The sequence below is a fragment of the Bos indicus genome, chromosome 12, assembly GCF_029378745.1.
Source record: "Bos indicus isolate NIAB-ARS_2022 breed Sahiwal x Tharparkar chromosome 12, NIAB-ARS_B.indTharparkar_mat_pri_1.0, whole genome shotgun sequence".
NCBI classification, from domain to species: Eukaryota; Metazoa; Chordata; class Mammalia; order Artiodactyla; family Bovidae; genus Bos; species Bos indicus.
This window is the reverse complement of record NC_091771.1, coordinates 31,674,926-31,692,764: the sequence shown is the minus strand read 5'-3', so window position 1 is coordinate 31,692,764 and position 17,839 is coordinate 31,674,926. Positions and strand designations below refer to the sequence as shown.

The 17,839-nt window shown below is 37.9% G+C and overlaps 1 protein-coding gene across 12 annotated transcripts in view; it reads left to right on the top strand.

Moving 5' to 3' along the window:
• PAN3 (poly(A) specific ribonuclease subunit PAN3) overlaps positions 1–17,839 on the top strand; it is a 123,202-nt gene that overhangs the window by 100,173 nt on the left and 5,190 nt on the right. For 10 of the 12 annotated variants that reach the window (XM_070800239.1, XM_070800234.1, XM_070800238.1 and 7 more), the window contains 6 exons: positions 2,480–2,645; positions 4,047–4,137; positions 8,582–8,721; positions 11,219–11,348; positions 12,036–12,100; positions 17,516–17,654. In XM_070800239.1, the coding sequence (XP_070656340.1) occupies positions 2,480–2,645; positions 4,047–4,137; positions 8,582–8,721; positions 11,219–11,348; positions 12,036–12,100; positions 17,516–17,654 (731 nt within the window). Of the gene's footprint in view, positions 1–2,479; positions 2,646–4,046; positions 4,138–8,581; positions 8,722–9,536; positions 9,618–11,218; positions 11,349–12,035; positions 12,101–17,515; positions 17,655–17,839 lie in introns of those variants that run through there. The other 2 variants (XR_011569750.1, XR_011569751.1) reach the window with 2 other exon arrangements.

The window sequence follows — 17,839 nt, the reverse complement described above, 5'->3', positions numbered from 1 at the left end:
TCTGACAGTTGAAAGAAGCAAGCTGTGGTTACATGGCTGTTTTGCATTAAAAATCTGGTCTCAGAGTGTGGTCATTTTTTTCCTTTTGCCATGTCATCTGTAGCACACACATAATTTTGTTGAAAGGGATGTGGTATAACTTTTCCTATAGAGAAATATAGCTGTAGTTGTTCGTTTATTTTAGTAACAACAGCTGTGAAATGACTGTTGGCTTTAATTTATAGCTGGGTTTCTCAGCCTCAGCACTGTTGACATTTGGGGCTGGATTAATTATTTTTGTAGGGACATTCTCTGCCTTGCTGGGTGTTTAGCAGCATCCCTACCGTGTACCCGCTAGATACCAGTAGCAACCCCCTCCTCCCTTTGTGACACCAAAAATATCTTCAGACACTGCCAAATGTCTCTGAGGTGGCAAAATTGACCCCTGTTGAGAACCACTGATTTATAGCACTCCTTTTTAGTTTTTTCTTTTTTTTAATCTTAATTCTGCTTTTGGTGTTTGATTATTTGGTATGTTTACATTTTCTTAGAAATCAGTTCATTTTCTAGTATTTGAAAGTATTGTTTGATGGTATTAACTCCTTTAAATGTACCATATATACTTTAATTTATAGCAATTTATACTCTCTGTTTTCCCAGTATGAATATTGAAAATGAAGGAAAAAAGAGCCAATGTTTGTATAAATTTGTAGAGACATAGATGGAAGTATAATGCTTTCTTATACTATGTAATTTGTTAATTTAAAACAAAATAAAAGATAGCATGTTAAAAGAGATTAGTAATACTAATAAGAGAGTGGGAATAATAATAGCATACCTTATAGGGATTGTGGTAAAAGGTTTAAAATGACATAATGTGGGTAAAGTAACTAGATTGAATCTGGCATAAAGTATGCAGTATATTTGCTACAAATATTTTTTCCCCTATTCAGTTCAGTTCAGTTGCTCAGTCGTATCTGACTCTTTGCGATTCCATGAACCACAGCACACCAGGCCTCCCTGTCCATCACCAACTCCCAGAGTCTACCCAAACCCATGTCCATTGAGTCGGTGATGCCATCCAACCATCTCATCCTCTGTTGTCCCCTTCTCCTCCTGCCCTCAATCTTTCCCAGCATCAGGGTCTTTTCCGCTGAGTCAGCTCTTCGCATCAGGTAGCCAAAGTATTGGAGTTTCAGCTTCAACATCAGTCCTTCCAGTGAACGCCCAGGACTGATCTCGTTTAGGATGGACTGGTTGGATCTCCTTGCAGTCCAAGGGACTCTCAAGAGTCTCTGCAACACCACAGTTCAAAAGCATCATTTCTTTGGTGCTCAGCCTTCTTTATAGTCCAACTCTTACATCCATACATGATTACTGGAAAAACCATAGCTGTGACTAGATGGACCTTTGTTGACAAAGTAATGTTTCTGCTTTTTAATATGCTATCTAGGTTGGTCATAACTTTTCCTTCCAAGGAGTAAACGTCTTTTAATTTCATGGCTGCAATCACCATCTGCAGTGATTTTGGAACCCAAAAAACCACACTTAGTAAATAGCTTTATTTAACTGCTTCCTGGTTGTCTTTGACATTGTCTTGACATATATTACTAGAGCTACTTTTTGAGTCATTTGACATGGTTTTCCAGATGGTATTATCTTCAATTCTGTCTAAATCTGAGGGCTAGCAGTTTTTGAATTTTGTATTGTGTTCTTCCCTGGAAATTTTGTCTCAAGACATAAGAGCTGTTTATTAGCATCACAGTTAACCATTTAACTTTGTTGTTTTTGTAACTGATTCAGAAAAAGTTTGTTTACAAGCATTTGAATACTTGGATTTATAAGGTCATGTTCCCTGAAATAACTACAGAATCGAGATTACATTTATGAGGCCCCTTTTCTCTTGATTAACAGTGACCCAGAAAATTGTATCAAGAAGCCCTTACAAGGTTGATAGAATCAAAAGGATTACTTTTCATGGTAGACTGGATTATTTTTATGTTTCAGCATTACTACCCATAAGTGGCATAAGTGACGTTCAGTATTTTACATTTATGTTTTCTGTTAATTGGATGTGGTTGTAATAGTAGAGGCTGGGCAGCGTAAGGACAATAAGAAAACACTCCACAGAGATGTTGGTGGCGACTTTTGTTTCCCTCAAGCCATGGAAAGAATAGTTCCCACACACCTGAGCAGTAATAGAGACAAGGTTTAACCACAGTTTAAGAAAAATAATCCCTTCGGTTCCTGTTTTTAATTAGAACTTGGTTCACAATTAAGAAGAAGTTCTTACTTTAATAATTTTTGTCTGCTGTGCAATAATTATAGTGGTCACAGAAAAGAGAAGCTCAGTGAGAGCGCTGCTACTGCTGGCAGTAGAGTACTGAGGTGTAATATCATACATAAGAAAATCTGGGTTTGTTTCTTGAATTCTTTTTGATCTGCATGTTTTAGTCTTTTAGTTAATTACATGAAGGTGCCATTTTTTGTGTGTTTATAGGTCAACATGATGGCCCATTGCCCAGACAGCATGCTGGATTGTTGCCAGAATCTCTTATTTGGGCATATATTGTCCAGCTGAGTTCTGCACTGCGTACCATTCATACAGCAGGTTTGGCATGTCGCGTTATGGACCCAACAAAGATTCTGATAACTGGCAAAACAAGGTACTGGCGTTTTGAACTCTGGCTTCTTTATCAATCATCTAACCTGTAACAGCTTAGTAAACATAGCATGACGATTTGTTGTAATTCTGCATTTTCATATATTCCATCCAGAAGAACTACTGTGACTTTTGAGTTCATTTGTAAGTTTTTTTTTTTTTTTTTTTTTACATGCTGAGTTTGTAATAAAATGCCTTGTTATTAACCAAGATCTTGTAGGGGTTTGGGAGGTATGTATGGTTAGCTGCTGCTAAGTCACTTCAGTGGTGTCCAACTCTGTGCGAGCGCATAGAAGGCAGCCCACCAGGCTCCCCCATCCCTGGGATTCTCCAGGCAAGAACACTGGAGTGGGTTGCCATTTCCTTCTCCAGTGCATGAAAGTGAAAAGTGAAAATGAAGTCGCTCAGTCGTGTCCAACTCTTAGTGACCCCATGGACTGCAGCCTACCAGGCTCCTCCATCCAGGGGATTTTCTAGGCAAGAGTACTGGAGTGGAGTGCCATTGCCTTCTCTGTGTATGGTTAGGGTTGGTGGGTATATCAGGCAGTGTCAGTACAAGTTTCATATGTAGAACTGTCAGTCTCAGATTTTGACATGAGTCCCCATAATCTCGAGAGGCTTATTCAGCACAGCCTGTTGGGCTACACCCCCAGAGTTCCCATTCATGAAGTCTGGAGCGAGGCCTGGGAGTTTGCATTTCTAACTAGCAGGCGATTGATGCTGTTGCTGCTGATTGGGTTTCATGCTTTGAGAATCAGTGATTTTACAGAGACCTTAACTTTATCAGTGTTTGATTTGAGTTGTTGAAATTTTGAGACTTGTCTTGGGCAGCATAGCATCAGGAGCTCAAGGTCTTAGTACCAGGTTACCTGGTTTCATGTCCTGGCTCTGCTGGTTACTTAACTAACAGCAAGTTACTTGTGTGTTCAGCAGTCTATGAGACAGGTGCTATTGTTATCTCCATTTTCCATATTTGTAAGGTACCTGCCTCATAAGATTATTGAGAGGACCAAATTAATTAATACATGTAAAATACTTTGAACGTGCCTAGCATATCTTCATCACCTGTTAAGAAGCTAACTGGTTCTCTTTTCACGCGTAACTAGTAAAGAAGCAGCTAGGTTTTGGGAAAAGAAGCAGTGACCTGGTACTCAAAAAGTGCAAGTTGCAGTCCTGGCTTTATCCATTCCTGGCTTTCACAACCAAAGGCCTGTCACTTGAAGTCTGTGACGTTATCTCTAATGTGGTGACTGGCAGGGGTTACATGGGGGTAGGGCAGGTTGAGGGACTGGCCAGGATGCTGAGATCCTTCCCAGTATCATAAGAAATGTTCAGTTTCCACTAGTATGTAAGTTTTCAAAAGTCTCATTTTAATTATTCTCTCTAAATTTTCTGATCTTTAAAGGTTGCGAGTAAATTGTGTTGGAGTTTTTGATGTTTTAACATTTGATAACAGTCAGAATAATAATCCATTGGCATTAATGGCTCAATACCAGGTGAGTAAGAATTAACATATTTAATAACTTATGGCTTGAATTTTTTTAAGATAAATTTTTTTATTTTAAAAGCATTTCAGTTTTAAATGTAGATTTCAGTTTATTCTGGGGGTGGTCTCTATGCAGACTTGGAACGTGCATTTCTTAATCACTATGGTGTGTTCAGTGTAGCGCCCTTAGAAGTTGTAATATACAGAATTAGTGACAGTGTCAGAGACTAGTTGTTCAAATGACAATACATTTATATGACTAGGAAATTTCTCCTCAGCATAGATTAGAGCCCTAACTAGCTGAATGAAATACAGTATATGACATTTTACTTAGTTTTCACTTTTAGTATGTTAAAATCACACCTGTTGTATTTACTTTTACAGTTGTCCCACTGTCACTCCAAAACTTTTATTTTCAAAGGAAAGGTGTTGTATAGCTATTTTCTAAAGGATTCATTTTCTTTTCCTTAATAAAAACCTATCACTCACTTCTTGTACATTAGAATTCAGTTATAGTCTGACTTTATCGTAATATTGTGGACTGAGGTTGCATTGTGTTCTTAGCTATTTCATTCATACTTCTTGATTAATGAAAGGCATAGGTAAGAATCCACCTCTGCAAGGAGCTTGCAGTGTGACTGCTTTTGCCTTTTTACTCTGTGCAAGTGATATAGCTATTTAAAGTCAGTATTTCATGTCATTCTGTTTGTATTCATATTTTTTGGAGGATGTGCAGTTGTCATTTTAAGACAGTATTTGTTTGTTTGTTTTCATGTAAGGAGTTTTTGGTGTTTCTGAACATTTATTAACTTAGGGAGATTTGATGTAAGGCAAAATCCCTTATTTACATGGAGAAACAAGGAAAATACCTTACCTTCCCATTGCCCTTCTCATTTCATTTTCTTTTCTTTAATAAATCTTTGAAAGATTTTAGTTTGCTTTATTAAAATTGAGACAAATTTAGAACAAAAAGGAAAGTCCAGGATGAGAATTAAAGTGTAAGTAGTGTGTGATATTCTGGTTAGTTCATGCTTAAACCTCTTCCTTTGCTGCTGGACAGTGGACAGCATGGTACCCAGACTTAGAGTGACTCCTCTTGTCATGTTCAGTTGTTTGCAGGCTCTTCATAGCTTCCTTCCCCTCTGCTCTGGCCCCCCTACCCCAGCAGCTGCCAAGCTGTTCTGGTTGGTAGTGCCATCTAGTGGGCTCTATGTGGAAGAATCTGGCTACCCTCCAGTCCCCCAATCCTCACCCAGCCCCCACCGCTAGCAGCTTTCTTCTGCAGAGGGCAATTTGCTCCCTCTTTCTTATCCTGGTTGGTTTTTCTTAGCTACTTTCCTGCTTATCATCTGTTTTACACTTAGTGCCTAACTAATTGGCTCTGAAAATTTTCCTTCGTATTCTTTGAGCTTCTGAAAGTGACTGATTATTGACTGTTAAAATACTAGTGATCTTTATATATTCAAGAAAATAATACTAAACTTTGGGAGAGAAATTAGACATTATTTAGAATCAGTGCCATCAGCCTCTATTGCAAGTATTAGGAAACCCTCTGTCCACAGAACTGGTGTTGTGTTGTTTATGTGCAGCCTCATGGTACCTCTTCATTCCTCTCTATTCTGAGTAGTTCCTTTTTCTTTTTAATTTCTAGTGAAAGATAAGACTAGTTTGATTTTGTTTTTCTGTAAGTATCACAGCAGGGGTGTTTTCCATTTATTTTCGAATGTCCTTTATTTATGTTTTGGATTATATCGTTAGTTACCTTGAAAAACCACACTTCATAAGAAAAAACAATTCCAGAGTTTCAAAACAAACAACTGTAAAGTAAGCATTTGGGCCAACTGATTGGTAGGTTAGGAGCTGCCCCATTCATAAACTTGGGCTACTTTCAACCAATTGTCAGCGTCCCTTTATTTTTCAAAGGCAAAGATTGTATCAGGTTTCCTTTTTTTTTTTTTGGAGTGGGTGTATATATGGATTTTCCATAGAGCTTATATAAGTAAGGTAAAGGAGAGAATTAATGGTAGTTTCTAGTGGGGGGGGTTATGATTTTACAGAGAAGAGGGTACATGAGAAAGGAGTGTATTGTTTCTTGTAGTCTATTTTTCATAGTCTGTTTCAGACACGTGAATAGAGACTGACTTTCAGTAAAATGGACATAAGTAGAGCCATAGATAGAATCAGAGAAAAATCAAGAAGTCAAGAATCAGGAAGAAACTGAAAATGAGTTGGGGGGAAAGCCTCCAGAATTCAACAAATGGGGGGAAAAGCCAGATGGAGGTAAGAAGCAAAAATAACAAATGGAACACTATTTAGCTGAGAATAAGGAAAGGAGAGTTACTGAGCGCTTAATGACATTACAGTGTCTCTGTCCAGCAGGACTTCATTAACCTCTTTTATTTGAAAAAATCAGTTCTGATTTAGTCTGGATTATGTGATGTGTATACTTCATTTCTAGGTGGGTATTCCCACCTTGAGTCAGCTTCAGAAAGGTGGCAGATGTACTCAGAATCAGATGGACTGACTTCCTAAACCCATATGGTCCTTCAGCTATTTTGTGCTTTTGTTTTCCTGTTTTCCTGTCTTGTAATAGGGGATCCTCTAGGGGGGAGATTTAGTTATAGCATTGATTCAGGGTGGAGCTAAACTTAAGATTTTGCTGTTTGAGGGTGGGGATGTTATGTGTTGCTACATGCTGCTGAAATACTTAATAAACAATAACAAGCTTAAGTTTGCTTTGCTGATGACACTGAATTGAAGCACTTGTGGACTTTTACAGTTTTCTTTTCCATGTACTGATTTCTCTCAATTAGCATGTTTATGATTTCCTTTATCTAACTTGGAATGTTTTGTTGATCTGGAGAGAGACTGAGAGGAGTCCTGCCTGAGTTCAGTCATGGCTGTGGGTCCAGAGAGCAAGGACAATGCCACAGCATTCATGCCCCTTCCTGTGGCACCTGCCTTCCCAGCCTGATCTCCGAACTCGGCCACTGACGGAGTTTTACACAGTTTCTCTGACATGAATCCTTGGCATCTCTTCCTGATTGATTCAGAGTTGTCTTACAATTAATTTTTCCACTGATTATATTATAGGATCTTAGGTTCAGAGTATCAGATTCACCAATGCTAGATTTGAACTTTTTAATGTTATTTTAGTCATTGAGTTTGATTTCTTTTTATTTTTTACTCTTTGGGAAGGATGTTGTTAAGGATAGCTATGTAGTCCTAAAGTTTCCTAGCAATTGCCATGAAATACTCAACCTGATTTGCAAATAACATCATTTATAAACTTTTACAAAACCAGTGGCTCTCAACCCTGGCTGCATATCTGAATCTCTTACAAAGTTTTGAAAAATACCAATATGTAGATCTTATAGACTAACAACACCAAAATAGGATGGAAGGATAGCCACCGGGTGATTTTCTTTTTTTTTTTTAGCTTCTCAGGTGAATTTTATTGTAAAGCTAAGTTTGAAAGCTCTATGGAATATTTATTTATTCCATAAATAAACATGTATCCAGTAATTCAGATGAGATCTCAGATTGTGAAGATTTATGTGAATTTTCTGTAGAAATTACTTAAAATGATTTCCTTGAACTCTAAACTGTTCCATTGTCTTGGAGGTACATGATTACTGATAGTTAACCTGCCAAGCAGGGCCACTTAGGTGACCATTCTGTTTCTAGGAGTTGTTATTATTCAGTCAGCTGTCTTTTAAACATTCTTTTGGAAGAAAGGCCTCAAAGGGAAAAATCTTTAAAACAAAGAAACAAAACAGGTAGGAAGTGAGGTGGTTACAGAGCTCAGAGATCGACTATAGTGTAAAAACCTGTCTGCTTGGAAACAAGGGCAGATGGACTGTCATGGAGGTTTGCAGCATTGTTGATGTCTAGAGAATGTGCTCTGAAATCAGGTATTGCGGACATTGTGTTTGGAATAAGGGAATTACTTCCTTTTCAAATACACTCTCACTTTTGTGCATCATGGAGAATGAAGAAAGTGCCTGTCATCAATGTAATGATCACTGTGAAGCAGCTGTTTGGTAACCAGCCTCAAATGTCCTGCCATAGTAAGAATATGAGCTTTATTTAAGTATAAACATTTAGGGGAAAAAAAAGGACAGTAAAGCAGCAGTTCTGTAGGTGGCATATGAATTGTTTTGAATGTTTCTTAAAGTAGCCCCTAGAACTACTTTCATTAGAATTACCTAGGTACTTTAAAAATGTTGGGCCTGTTCCCAGACCTACTGAGAATCTGGGGTGGAGCTGCTCAGAAAGAGTCTTTTTAATGAAGCTCCCAGGTAATTCTGATGAACACCAATATCTAGGAACCATGTACCTAGTTCTTCAGCTTCTTTGTAAAGATGCTTTTTCCATGCAGGCAATAGTGTCAGTGTATTAAATTTGTATCTATGAAAGAAAAATTAAAAGTTATATTTATTCTTTCATGTCAGCAAGCAGATCTGATATCATTAGGAAAAGTTGTGTTGGCTTTGGCTTGCAACTCTTTGGCAGGAATTCAGCGAGAGAATTTACAGAAAGCCATGGAACTGGTGACAATCAACTACTCCTCTGACCTGAAGAATCTGATTTTGTAAGTTTTAATATAATGATCTTATGAGATAAGACAGATTTTTCATGAGAGTCTTTTAACAGTGATTCTATTGATTTTTAGTTTCCACTATTTAAAATCAGGCAAAACATAATTAAACAATTTTTAATTTATTTTTATTGCTAAGTATGTATTTCTTGAAATAAGTTCATAAACCAGTGTGTTTAAATTAGTTATTGATGTTTTAAACATTTGGCCAAAGGGTAGACCCCCTAGAGCTGCATTGGTATCTGCGAGCTACATATGACCTTTTACATTTAAATGAATTACAGTTAAATAAAATTGAAATGATTCAGTTCCTCAGTAGCACCATGTACATCTTAAGAGCTTAGAAGCTGCATGTACCTTCTGGCTCATATAGTGGACAGTGTGGACATGGAACATTTGCATCATCTCAGAAAGTCCATTAGACAGTGCTACTCTCCAGAGTGGTCAGTACCTTTGTAAGAACTGTCAGAAATAACCCCATCTGCAGCCCAGTTGTGTGGTGTGTGGCCCACACCCCTGTTTCAGAGAGTATGTGTGTCAGGGTCCCTGTGCTTCTCCCCCAGTGTCTTTATACTCCAGGAAATCCTTGATTGTAAGTCTAAAATGACTGGGGCTTAAGAGAAGCCCAGTCCACTGTGGACTGCTGTCACGATGGTCTATAAGATGCGTCTGACATCGGGGATTCTGGAGGGGGGACAACCAGAACTCTTATTTTAAATGATTCAGGAGAATAGATGCTAGAAAGTCTCCTTTGAAATTTTTTTTCTATGATGTTCTAGAAGCAATTAGAGCTTATTGATCCTTTTCAGTCTCTTTTAGCTTCCAGCTGTTCCTTCTGATCTTTCTGTGTAACCCTGGATGATCCAGTTTCTTTTTGGACTAGCCCTGTGGTATGGAACTGAGGGACGGAGGATGGGGCTGCCCACCTGTGCTTTGTTACACTGGCCTAAGTGTCCTGCTTGTGACAGAGCACTGGAGCCAGTGGTTACCTGGTTCCTTTGATGATCAACTAAGATGATTTCTCTTAAATAAAAATATTTGTTTCATATACTATCACAGCAGTGATTTCTAGCCATAGCTTGCAACACGTAGGGTGTTTTAAGTAATCTCAAGTTATAATTTTCCCTTTTTATAAAAGTGAGAGTAAAGGATATAAGTGTAATAAATTGGCCATAAGTTAATAATTACTGAAACTGGGTAATGGGTACATGAAGATTCATCATACTCTTCTCTCTCCTTCTATAAATGTTTGAAATTTTCCTTAATAAAAAATGAATAAACAAGAAAGTCATACTTTCATACTAATCAGTAATCAAAATTTACAGAGCAGTAAACTATGTATCATGTACTTTTGAGCTGATTGATGTGAATTATGAATTAATTCACCTAATTCTCCCAATAACCCTTTAAATTAGGTACCATAACTAGCTCCATTTTAAAGATGTCAAAACTGAGGCTGGGAGATATAAAATAACTTGCCAAAGTGACATAGCTTACAATAACTTTAAGTGTGAGTAGTTAGATATAAATATGTCAGTAATTACAGATGAATGGCTAAGACGTAGATTGTCCACATGAATTTATAACTGTTCATTTATTCAACAAAAGAATGCCTAACTCTGTGTCATATGCTGAAGCTACTTTATATAAGATGAGTAGAATCCCCCATCTTCTGGAGCTTCCCCCATTATACTGGGGAGGAGTTAATAAACTCATCAACAAGTAACATGTTTGCAGGACAGAGATAAGTCCTATGGAGAAAATAGGTATAATTATAAGCAGAGCACAGAAGAGTTAGAAGCTGCTTTGTTAGGAATGGTTAGGACACGGTTGACCTGTCAGAATACTAAAACTAAATGATCAATAATCATTGTGTTCTGACAGGTAGCCGTTTGAGACGTGTAGTATTTTTCTGCCTTAGTTATGATGATAGAAGAAACTGTTCTTTTTCCTGATGTGTGTTAGTGCATGGAGATTTCTCAGAAATAAAAATACCATGACAGCTGGTAAATGAAGTCACAGAGCAGGAGACAGCTTCCTAAAACACTGAAGCTTGTTTCCCTTACCAAAATAAAAGTCTGAGTTTTAGTTTAAAAACTATTTTTGAAGACCAATGGAAAAATTTCCCCACCTACAACCACCCCTCCCAAAACCTTTGGATCTTTTCATCTCCCACTATTGTAAAGAAGGGTTTGAGAATGGAAATATGGTAAGTGTAACTCTATACCCAGCTTTCCTTTCTCATTTTCATAGTAGTAAAAGATTGAGAGAAAGAGACGTTTTTACAGTTTTTTCCATTGGCTCTTAAAGTTTTCCAGAGAAAAGAAATACAATCATTAAGCTTTAAAAATGAACTCGACTTGCATGAAAAAAAAATTTGAAATTGCGCACACTAACATGCTGGTGGCAGCAGTCCCTGTGTGCTTGTGGGTTGTGTTGTTCTGTAAACTGCGTGTTTGGCATTCAAGTGATCCTTCTCTATTTTGGTTAGATATTTGTTGACTGACCAAAACAGGATGCGAAGTGTAAATGACATCATGCCCATGATTGGTGCTCGATTTTATACTCAATTGGATGCTGCTCAAATGAGAAATGATGTCATAGAGGAAGACCTTGCAAAGGTAAAGTGTGTAGTTAAAGGAGTGTGTACGCACCTGCATCTGTGTGTATCAGTAGATGTAAAACAGAGTAATTACTGTGCTGGATATAGTACGCAGCTGGCTAAGACTGCAGATATTTTTGTCCAAACTTAGTGTTCAGTATTTTGATTTCTCAGGTCCTCTGGGCATTTGTCTTATTTTTTTTCGTTCATGGTTTTGCTATAGTCTTGAGATACAATCTTGATTTTTTTTTTTTTTTTTAATATGCAGTCTTAGTAGTAGACAGCTACAGTGGGGGAAGAATACATCACAGGCTTGTGATTACTACATCCACCCTACTGTATATAAGACAGATAACCAACAGGGTCCTACTGTATAGCACAGGAAACTCGTCTGTGATAACCTATATGAGGAAAATCTGAAAAAAGAAGGAATACATGTATATGTGTAACTGAATCACTTTGCTATACACTGAAAGTAACACAAAAACTATAATCCAATAAAAGGGACAATTGCATAATCTTCTTGAGTATTACAGTATGTAAAAAGAACATGTTATATTCAAAAGTGTAACCAAAAGGTGGGGATATTAGGGTTTATGGTTTAAAGCAAATATTGGTACAGGATACCAGTTTTATAAACTTAATTGCTTTTATATTCAGTTAGCTGGAACATTAATATTCTCTCTCTTTTTAAAATGTTTTATAGGAGGTTCAAAATGGAAGACTGTTTAGGCTTCTAGCAAAATTGGGAACAATCAATGAGAGGCCGGAGTAAGGATTTACAGTATTTTACATCATGTTTTCAATCAAGGGCACTGTTTTGCATAACCAGAATGAGTATACCTTATTGTTACTGATTTTATTTGGGAAAAGAGAAGAATTCTCATGTGAAGTGACCTTTTAAGCCTGTTGTTAGCCATTAGGGTGGTGTTTTTAACCACAGCCCTGGTTGTGGTTGTCCTTAGGGATTACACATGCACACAGAGAGAGAGAGAGAGAGAGAGACACACACACACACACACACACACACACACACACACACACACACACACACACACACACACACACACACTACACTGTGTTAAAAACCTCTGTTGTGGTTTGCCTATAAGGGAACATTTTCTGCCTGTCAGTACTGCCTCTCTGCTTTTTGAAGCCTGTTCCTTTTACCATGGTCAGATTGGATCTTTTTGATATTTCTGATTGTTTCATGCCTCTTATCTTCTATTAAAGTGCATTGTTACAGCTGTCACATGAGTGACACTGGAAAGGAGGCATCACCATCTTACATTTGTTTAGTTCTGCCTTGTTTGTGAGTTAAAGTTATTTATATGTTCAACAAAGAAGCAAGGTTGATGTTTATGCTTCATACCTGTCCCAAAGACAAGGTGAAACAGTAGCTGTGGTGACTGTGGTAGAAGTTACCCTTCAGGATTGTTAACTGCTGTTCATAGAGATAGGTGGTAGATAAATACCATTGCTTGAGGGAGTTTTTTTGATGACAAAATTTAAATTCACATACCTTTCTTCAAAGTTAAAAGATTCAGTTAGCATTTTCCCTAGCGATTTTTCTAAATAAAATGTGGTCATATGTTGAACCATTTTAAAAGTTTTTAATTGCTTCTTCTGGCATTTATCTCTTTATTTAAAAATATGTGCTTAAGTGCTGTTTCTTGATTTTTCTTCAGTGTTTCAGTTTTTCTTCAGTGTATATAGCTCAGCTAATGACTGTCCTATGGCAGGTGAGGCTGTATTTCTCGTACACCCTTCCTTTAACTAAAGACACATACACACACTGTACCACTTAACCCCTGAATTTTGAGATGAGTATTCAGTGTTGACATTATTAGAGCAAGGTAAATACTGTTTGTAGCTTCACCACACAGTAAATCATGACTACATTTCCTTTGTTTTGTATTTTGTTTTTTGTTTTCCTGGTGTGAATACTTGTCTTATGTAGAAAAATAAGCAAGTGAAAAATATTTACCACCAGTTCATTCTAAACTCCCCGCCGGATATAAAACATTCTTCCATATGGCCTCAAATGAGTAATAACCTCTCAGTTCCCTTTTTCCTCCGCATTAGAAAAATTACCCCAGGGCCTCTGCCCTCTGCCCCGCTCGTGGCTGGTTGCCTTCCAGCCTGCTCACGCCCTCAGCTGAGACCCCGGGCTTCCCTGCACTCTTGCCCTGGGAGCTCTCCCTCTTGTTGTCCCCTCTCTGTGTTGCACACCCTGTTTCTTGCTTTTTGCATTGGTTTACTCTTCTGCTTTAATAAATCACATCCTTCTGTAGCTTCCTGAGAAAGGGGAGTTTTCCCCAGTGTTTGGAAGTCTAAAAATATCTTTATTCTGCTTTCTTACTTTATTGATAATACGATTGGGTATATGCCCTCAGAAAATTCTTTTTATTAATGGAATCTTTTGAGTATAGTGCGTATGGACCAGTTTCTTTAAAAGTAGAAAAGGTTTGCAGTGAAAAACCTTTCATACGTGACACCCCCAGTCTCTCCACTCCTCCTACCAGCCTTTATTAGTCTCTTGTACATGTTCCCTGAGTTAACAACTGTATATTCTTATCACCCCTCTACTTTAAAATATGTACAAACGGTAAGTTACGTACAGGGGTCTGTATATTGCACGACAGTGTGTTTTCTCATAACAGTGTGTTTTGGAAATCTTTGTACAGATAACATTTAGTGTACGCACAGCAGTCTTCTCAGTAGTTAACAAACATGACCTAACTGAATCCTAGTAACAGCCCGTAGTGCAGATACTTCAGTATTCCCTGTTAATAGAGAAATTGAAGCATAGGTTAAAAGCCTCTGGGGTCACGCATAAAGTCAGGACTCGAGTCCAGACAACATGTGGTTCCAGAGTCTGTGCTGTCTTAACCACAGAGCCGTGGTCAGTGGCCGTGTAATAGTCCATCCTGTGGGTGCTCTGTAATTTGTCCCTCCAGTTCCTTATCAATGGCCTTTTGAGTTGTTCTCAGCCTTTTTGCTAGTGTAAGCAGTTCTGCAGGGACTGCCTTAAGCATACTTAATTTTGTGTGTGTACAAGTATAGGTCCAACTCTGATTATGAAGTCAGTACCTGCTGGAATTTGTGACTGGAATTTGGCAGCTGTTAGAAGGATTTGCCAGTGTACAGTGCGTGAGAGTCTTTCACTAGCAATACTTTTTGCGAACTTCTGGGTTTTTGACAACCTGATAGATGAAAAATGGAATCTCAGTACAGGTTTTTTGGTATTTACTCACAATGAGCACGTTGCCTGTCTTTCTGATTCAATTCTGTTTCCTTTTCTGTCTGTCTAATCCTTTGCGCATCTTTATTTCCAGCTGCACTTTGTCTTTTTGCTGTGTAGGAGCCAGAGGGATCTGACCTTTGTGATCCTTTCTTTTAAGTTTGTCATCTTTCTTTTGACTCTGCTCAGTTTTTTCCAATACAGACATTTTTATAGTAGTCGAATTGATCAAATTTACTTTTTGCTTCTGGATTTTGAGTCACGGTCAGAAAGTTAGCATTTCTACTCTTAAGATCTTATGAAGGGATCATCAAGAATTTTCTAGAATACTGAAGGTTTCATTTTTTTTCATATTAAAATTTTTTATATATTTGGAATTTATATAGGATGTAAGGTGTGAATTCACCACCACCCCCACCACCCACAGAAGTCCAAAAGCTATTTATTGCATAGTCTAGCTTTTCCCACTGGTTTATTAAGGCAGCAGCTCTTTCACACTATGTTAATGAGTGACATTTAAAATCTACTAGTGTTAGCTCTTTCTTATCTCTTTTATTAAATTTATTAGTAAGCTTAAGGAGCAGTTGTGTTTTTTAGATGTGGAGTTACCTTCACCAGGATAATGGCATGTCACTGTATTTGCTGATGTCTGCTTTAGTATCCTTCAGAGTTTACGATGTTCTTCATTTAGTTACAGTACACTAAGTTTATTCTTAGGTGTTTTTTCTTGTTGCTGTTATCAATGGGAATTTCCTCCATTCTGTCTTCTTAGATTCTTTGTTATCCAGTATATATGAAAACGATTGATTTCTATCAATTTTGTAGCATGGGACTTCTAGTGTTTGGGTAGTTTTTCAGTAGATTCTTCTGGGTTTCTCAGTCATGTCTTCATATAATGATAGTCATATTTCCTCCCTTCTCATTTCTGTACTTTTGATGTCTCTTGAGTGACTGTGTTAGTACCTCTAATGCATAGTTCAGTAATAGTAATGATAGTTTCTTTCAGAATTTGAAGCACTGCTCCATTTATTGTCTTTTAACTTATAGACAGACTCAAAGCCATTTTCTTTCCAAGTTTTTCTTCATCCCTGTGCTTTTAGGACAACCCCCCGCTCTTTTTTTAAATCATTGATGTGCAGAAATTCACAATGATGTGCTGTGGTGGTGAGTTTTTGATTCATTCTGATGAATCAACAGATGGGCCTTTTAACCTTGGGAATTTATATCTTTTAGTTCTTGGAAGTTGTCTTACTGTTTCTTTGCAGACCTCTTTCTGGCATTCACGCTGCTTAGATGTTAGACCTTTGCAATTGATTTTCTAATATTCTCTTCTGTTTTCCATATTGTGTCTTAGTGTTGTGCTTCGTAGCCAAAAATCTCAACTTATTTTGTCTGAAGTTAAAGCGTTTTTTCCTAATGCTTTAAATTTGTACTTTCTAGGCAGTAATCTCAACTTACTTGGTCTAAAATTAAAGAGTTTTTCCCCTAATCCTTTAAATTTTTTGAATTTCTGCGATATTTTAAATTTCCAACAACTTTCTGCTTTCTGAATATTTCTGTCTTACAGCATTTAATTCATTTTTCTCTGAGGCTGTCAATTATAGATTTTTACTCAGTGGGTTTTTAAATTTTTTATTTAACTTTTATTTTGTCCCCTGAAGTATCTCACAGGAAATCCCACTACTGACTTCACCTTCAAGCACCCCACAAAGCATTAGAGCTCAGTTTTTTTTGTTTGTTTGTTTTTTTGGTTTTTTCGGATCTGCTAAGTCATGCTGCTTACCTGTCTGCTTTTCACCTTTTTAATTTTTGTGACTATTTTTTGTCTCCTATTGTTTCTGATCCCTTTGTCCTTGTCTGTCTATACACTTTTTTAGACACTGTCAGTTGGCTGGGATTTTGAAAAGGAACAGAGATAAATGGGTGTGTTTAATCAGCTTTTAATTGAAAAACCCTGGAGTAATCTTAATAAAGCAGACACATGACTGTGGGGGCTTCCCTCTTTGTTCTCAGAATGCAGACCTCATTTTTACATGTGATCTAAGGCTGCATGGCCTGACCTCTCCCTTTTCATCCTTGCTTCAGATCTGCCTTTTTTTCCTTTTAATTTCCTCCTTGCCTCTTGTGCTGTCTGCCTGTCTTTTCTTGTACCCCTCCTTGTCCTCACTCAGGTCCTGCACTCTGATCCTCTTTTCTCCCCCAGCGCCATCCAGCCTCACTTGTCTTTTCTTGTTTAGGTGCTCCTTTCTCTATCCCTTGCACATACTGAGGCCTCTGACCAGGAGGCATGCTTCCTTGGGGAGAGCACCCATTCCCTCTCTGGAAAGCCTTCCTTGGCTTCCCAGGTGAATTCTTGTTTCTGGTCTATACTGTGTCCCTGTTTTTAAATAGCATTCTCTCCATATCCAATTGCAGCTTTCTGTAACCTGTATGTTTCATAGGTCACTGAAAACTAACAGTGACCATCTGGACAGTTTTCGAGCTCTTTGCCACTCACTTTCACATCATCACATGTTGGTAGGAAACCAGTGTCTACCCCATTTGGTTCAGCCCTAGACATTTCCCTGTTTTATGCCCCCAGAAAAGCAGAAGACATGTCTGACATCTCTCTCTACCCTATATAAAGAGGTCATTTGCTTTCTTCCCCATTTTATCTAAGGGTAGGGGCCTAAGTGAGGAAGGGATTGTGAAGTAGGAGTATGTAAGGGGGTGATTGCTTTGAGAAGTAGAAAATGGTAGTCATGTACTTCCATGTTCAGTGAGATTACTTTTTAAAATCTATGGGCACTCTGGACATAAAATTTGATTTAAAACAGCTACACACAATCCCTACTTTCTGGTTGATTGTAGACAACAGTAAAACTGGTTTTGAGTCTGAAGTATAAACATATAGCTTTGTGGTATAAGCATGAGTTATTGAGGTTAATATTCCCTTCCCTCAGGTTTCAGAAGGATCCTACCTGGTCGGAGACGGGAGACCGGTACCTGTTGAAGCTCTTTAGGGATCATCTTTTTCATCAGGTGACAGAAGCGGGTGCTCCTTGGATTGACCTCAGTCATATCATTTCTTGTCTTAACAAGGTAATCTGGGTCTGAAGTTTGAAGATTATGATGCTATGATCTCCAGTTTATAGAGCTGCATCTTGTACAAATACTGAGAGACGTAAGGAATTACATCTCTGTACTCTGCTGTAGTATACAGGGCATGTTATTCATAATTATTAGCTGCTCCCACTTAAGTAGCAGTTTCTAGAATGGGAGTATTT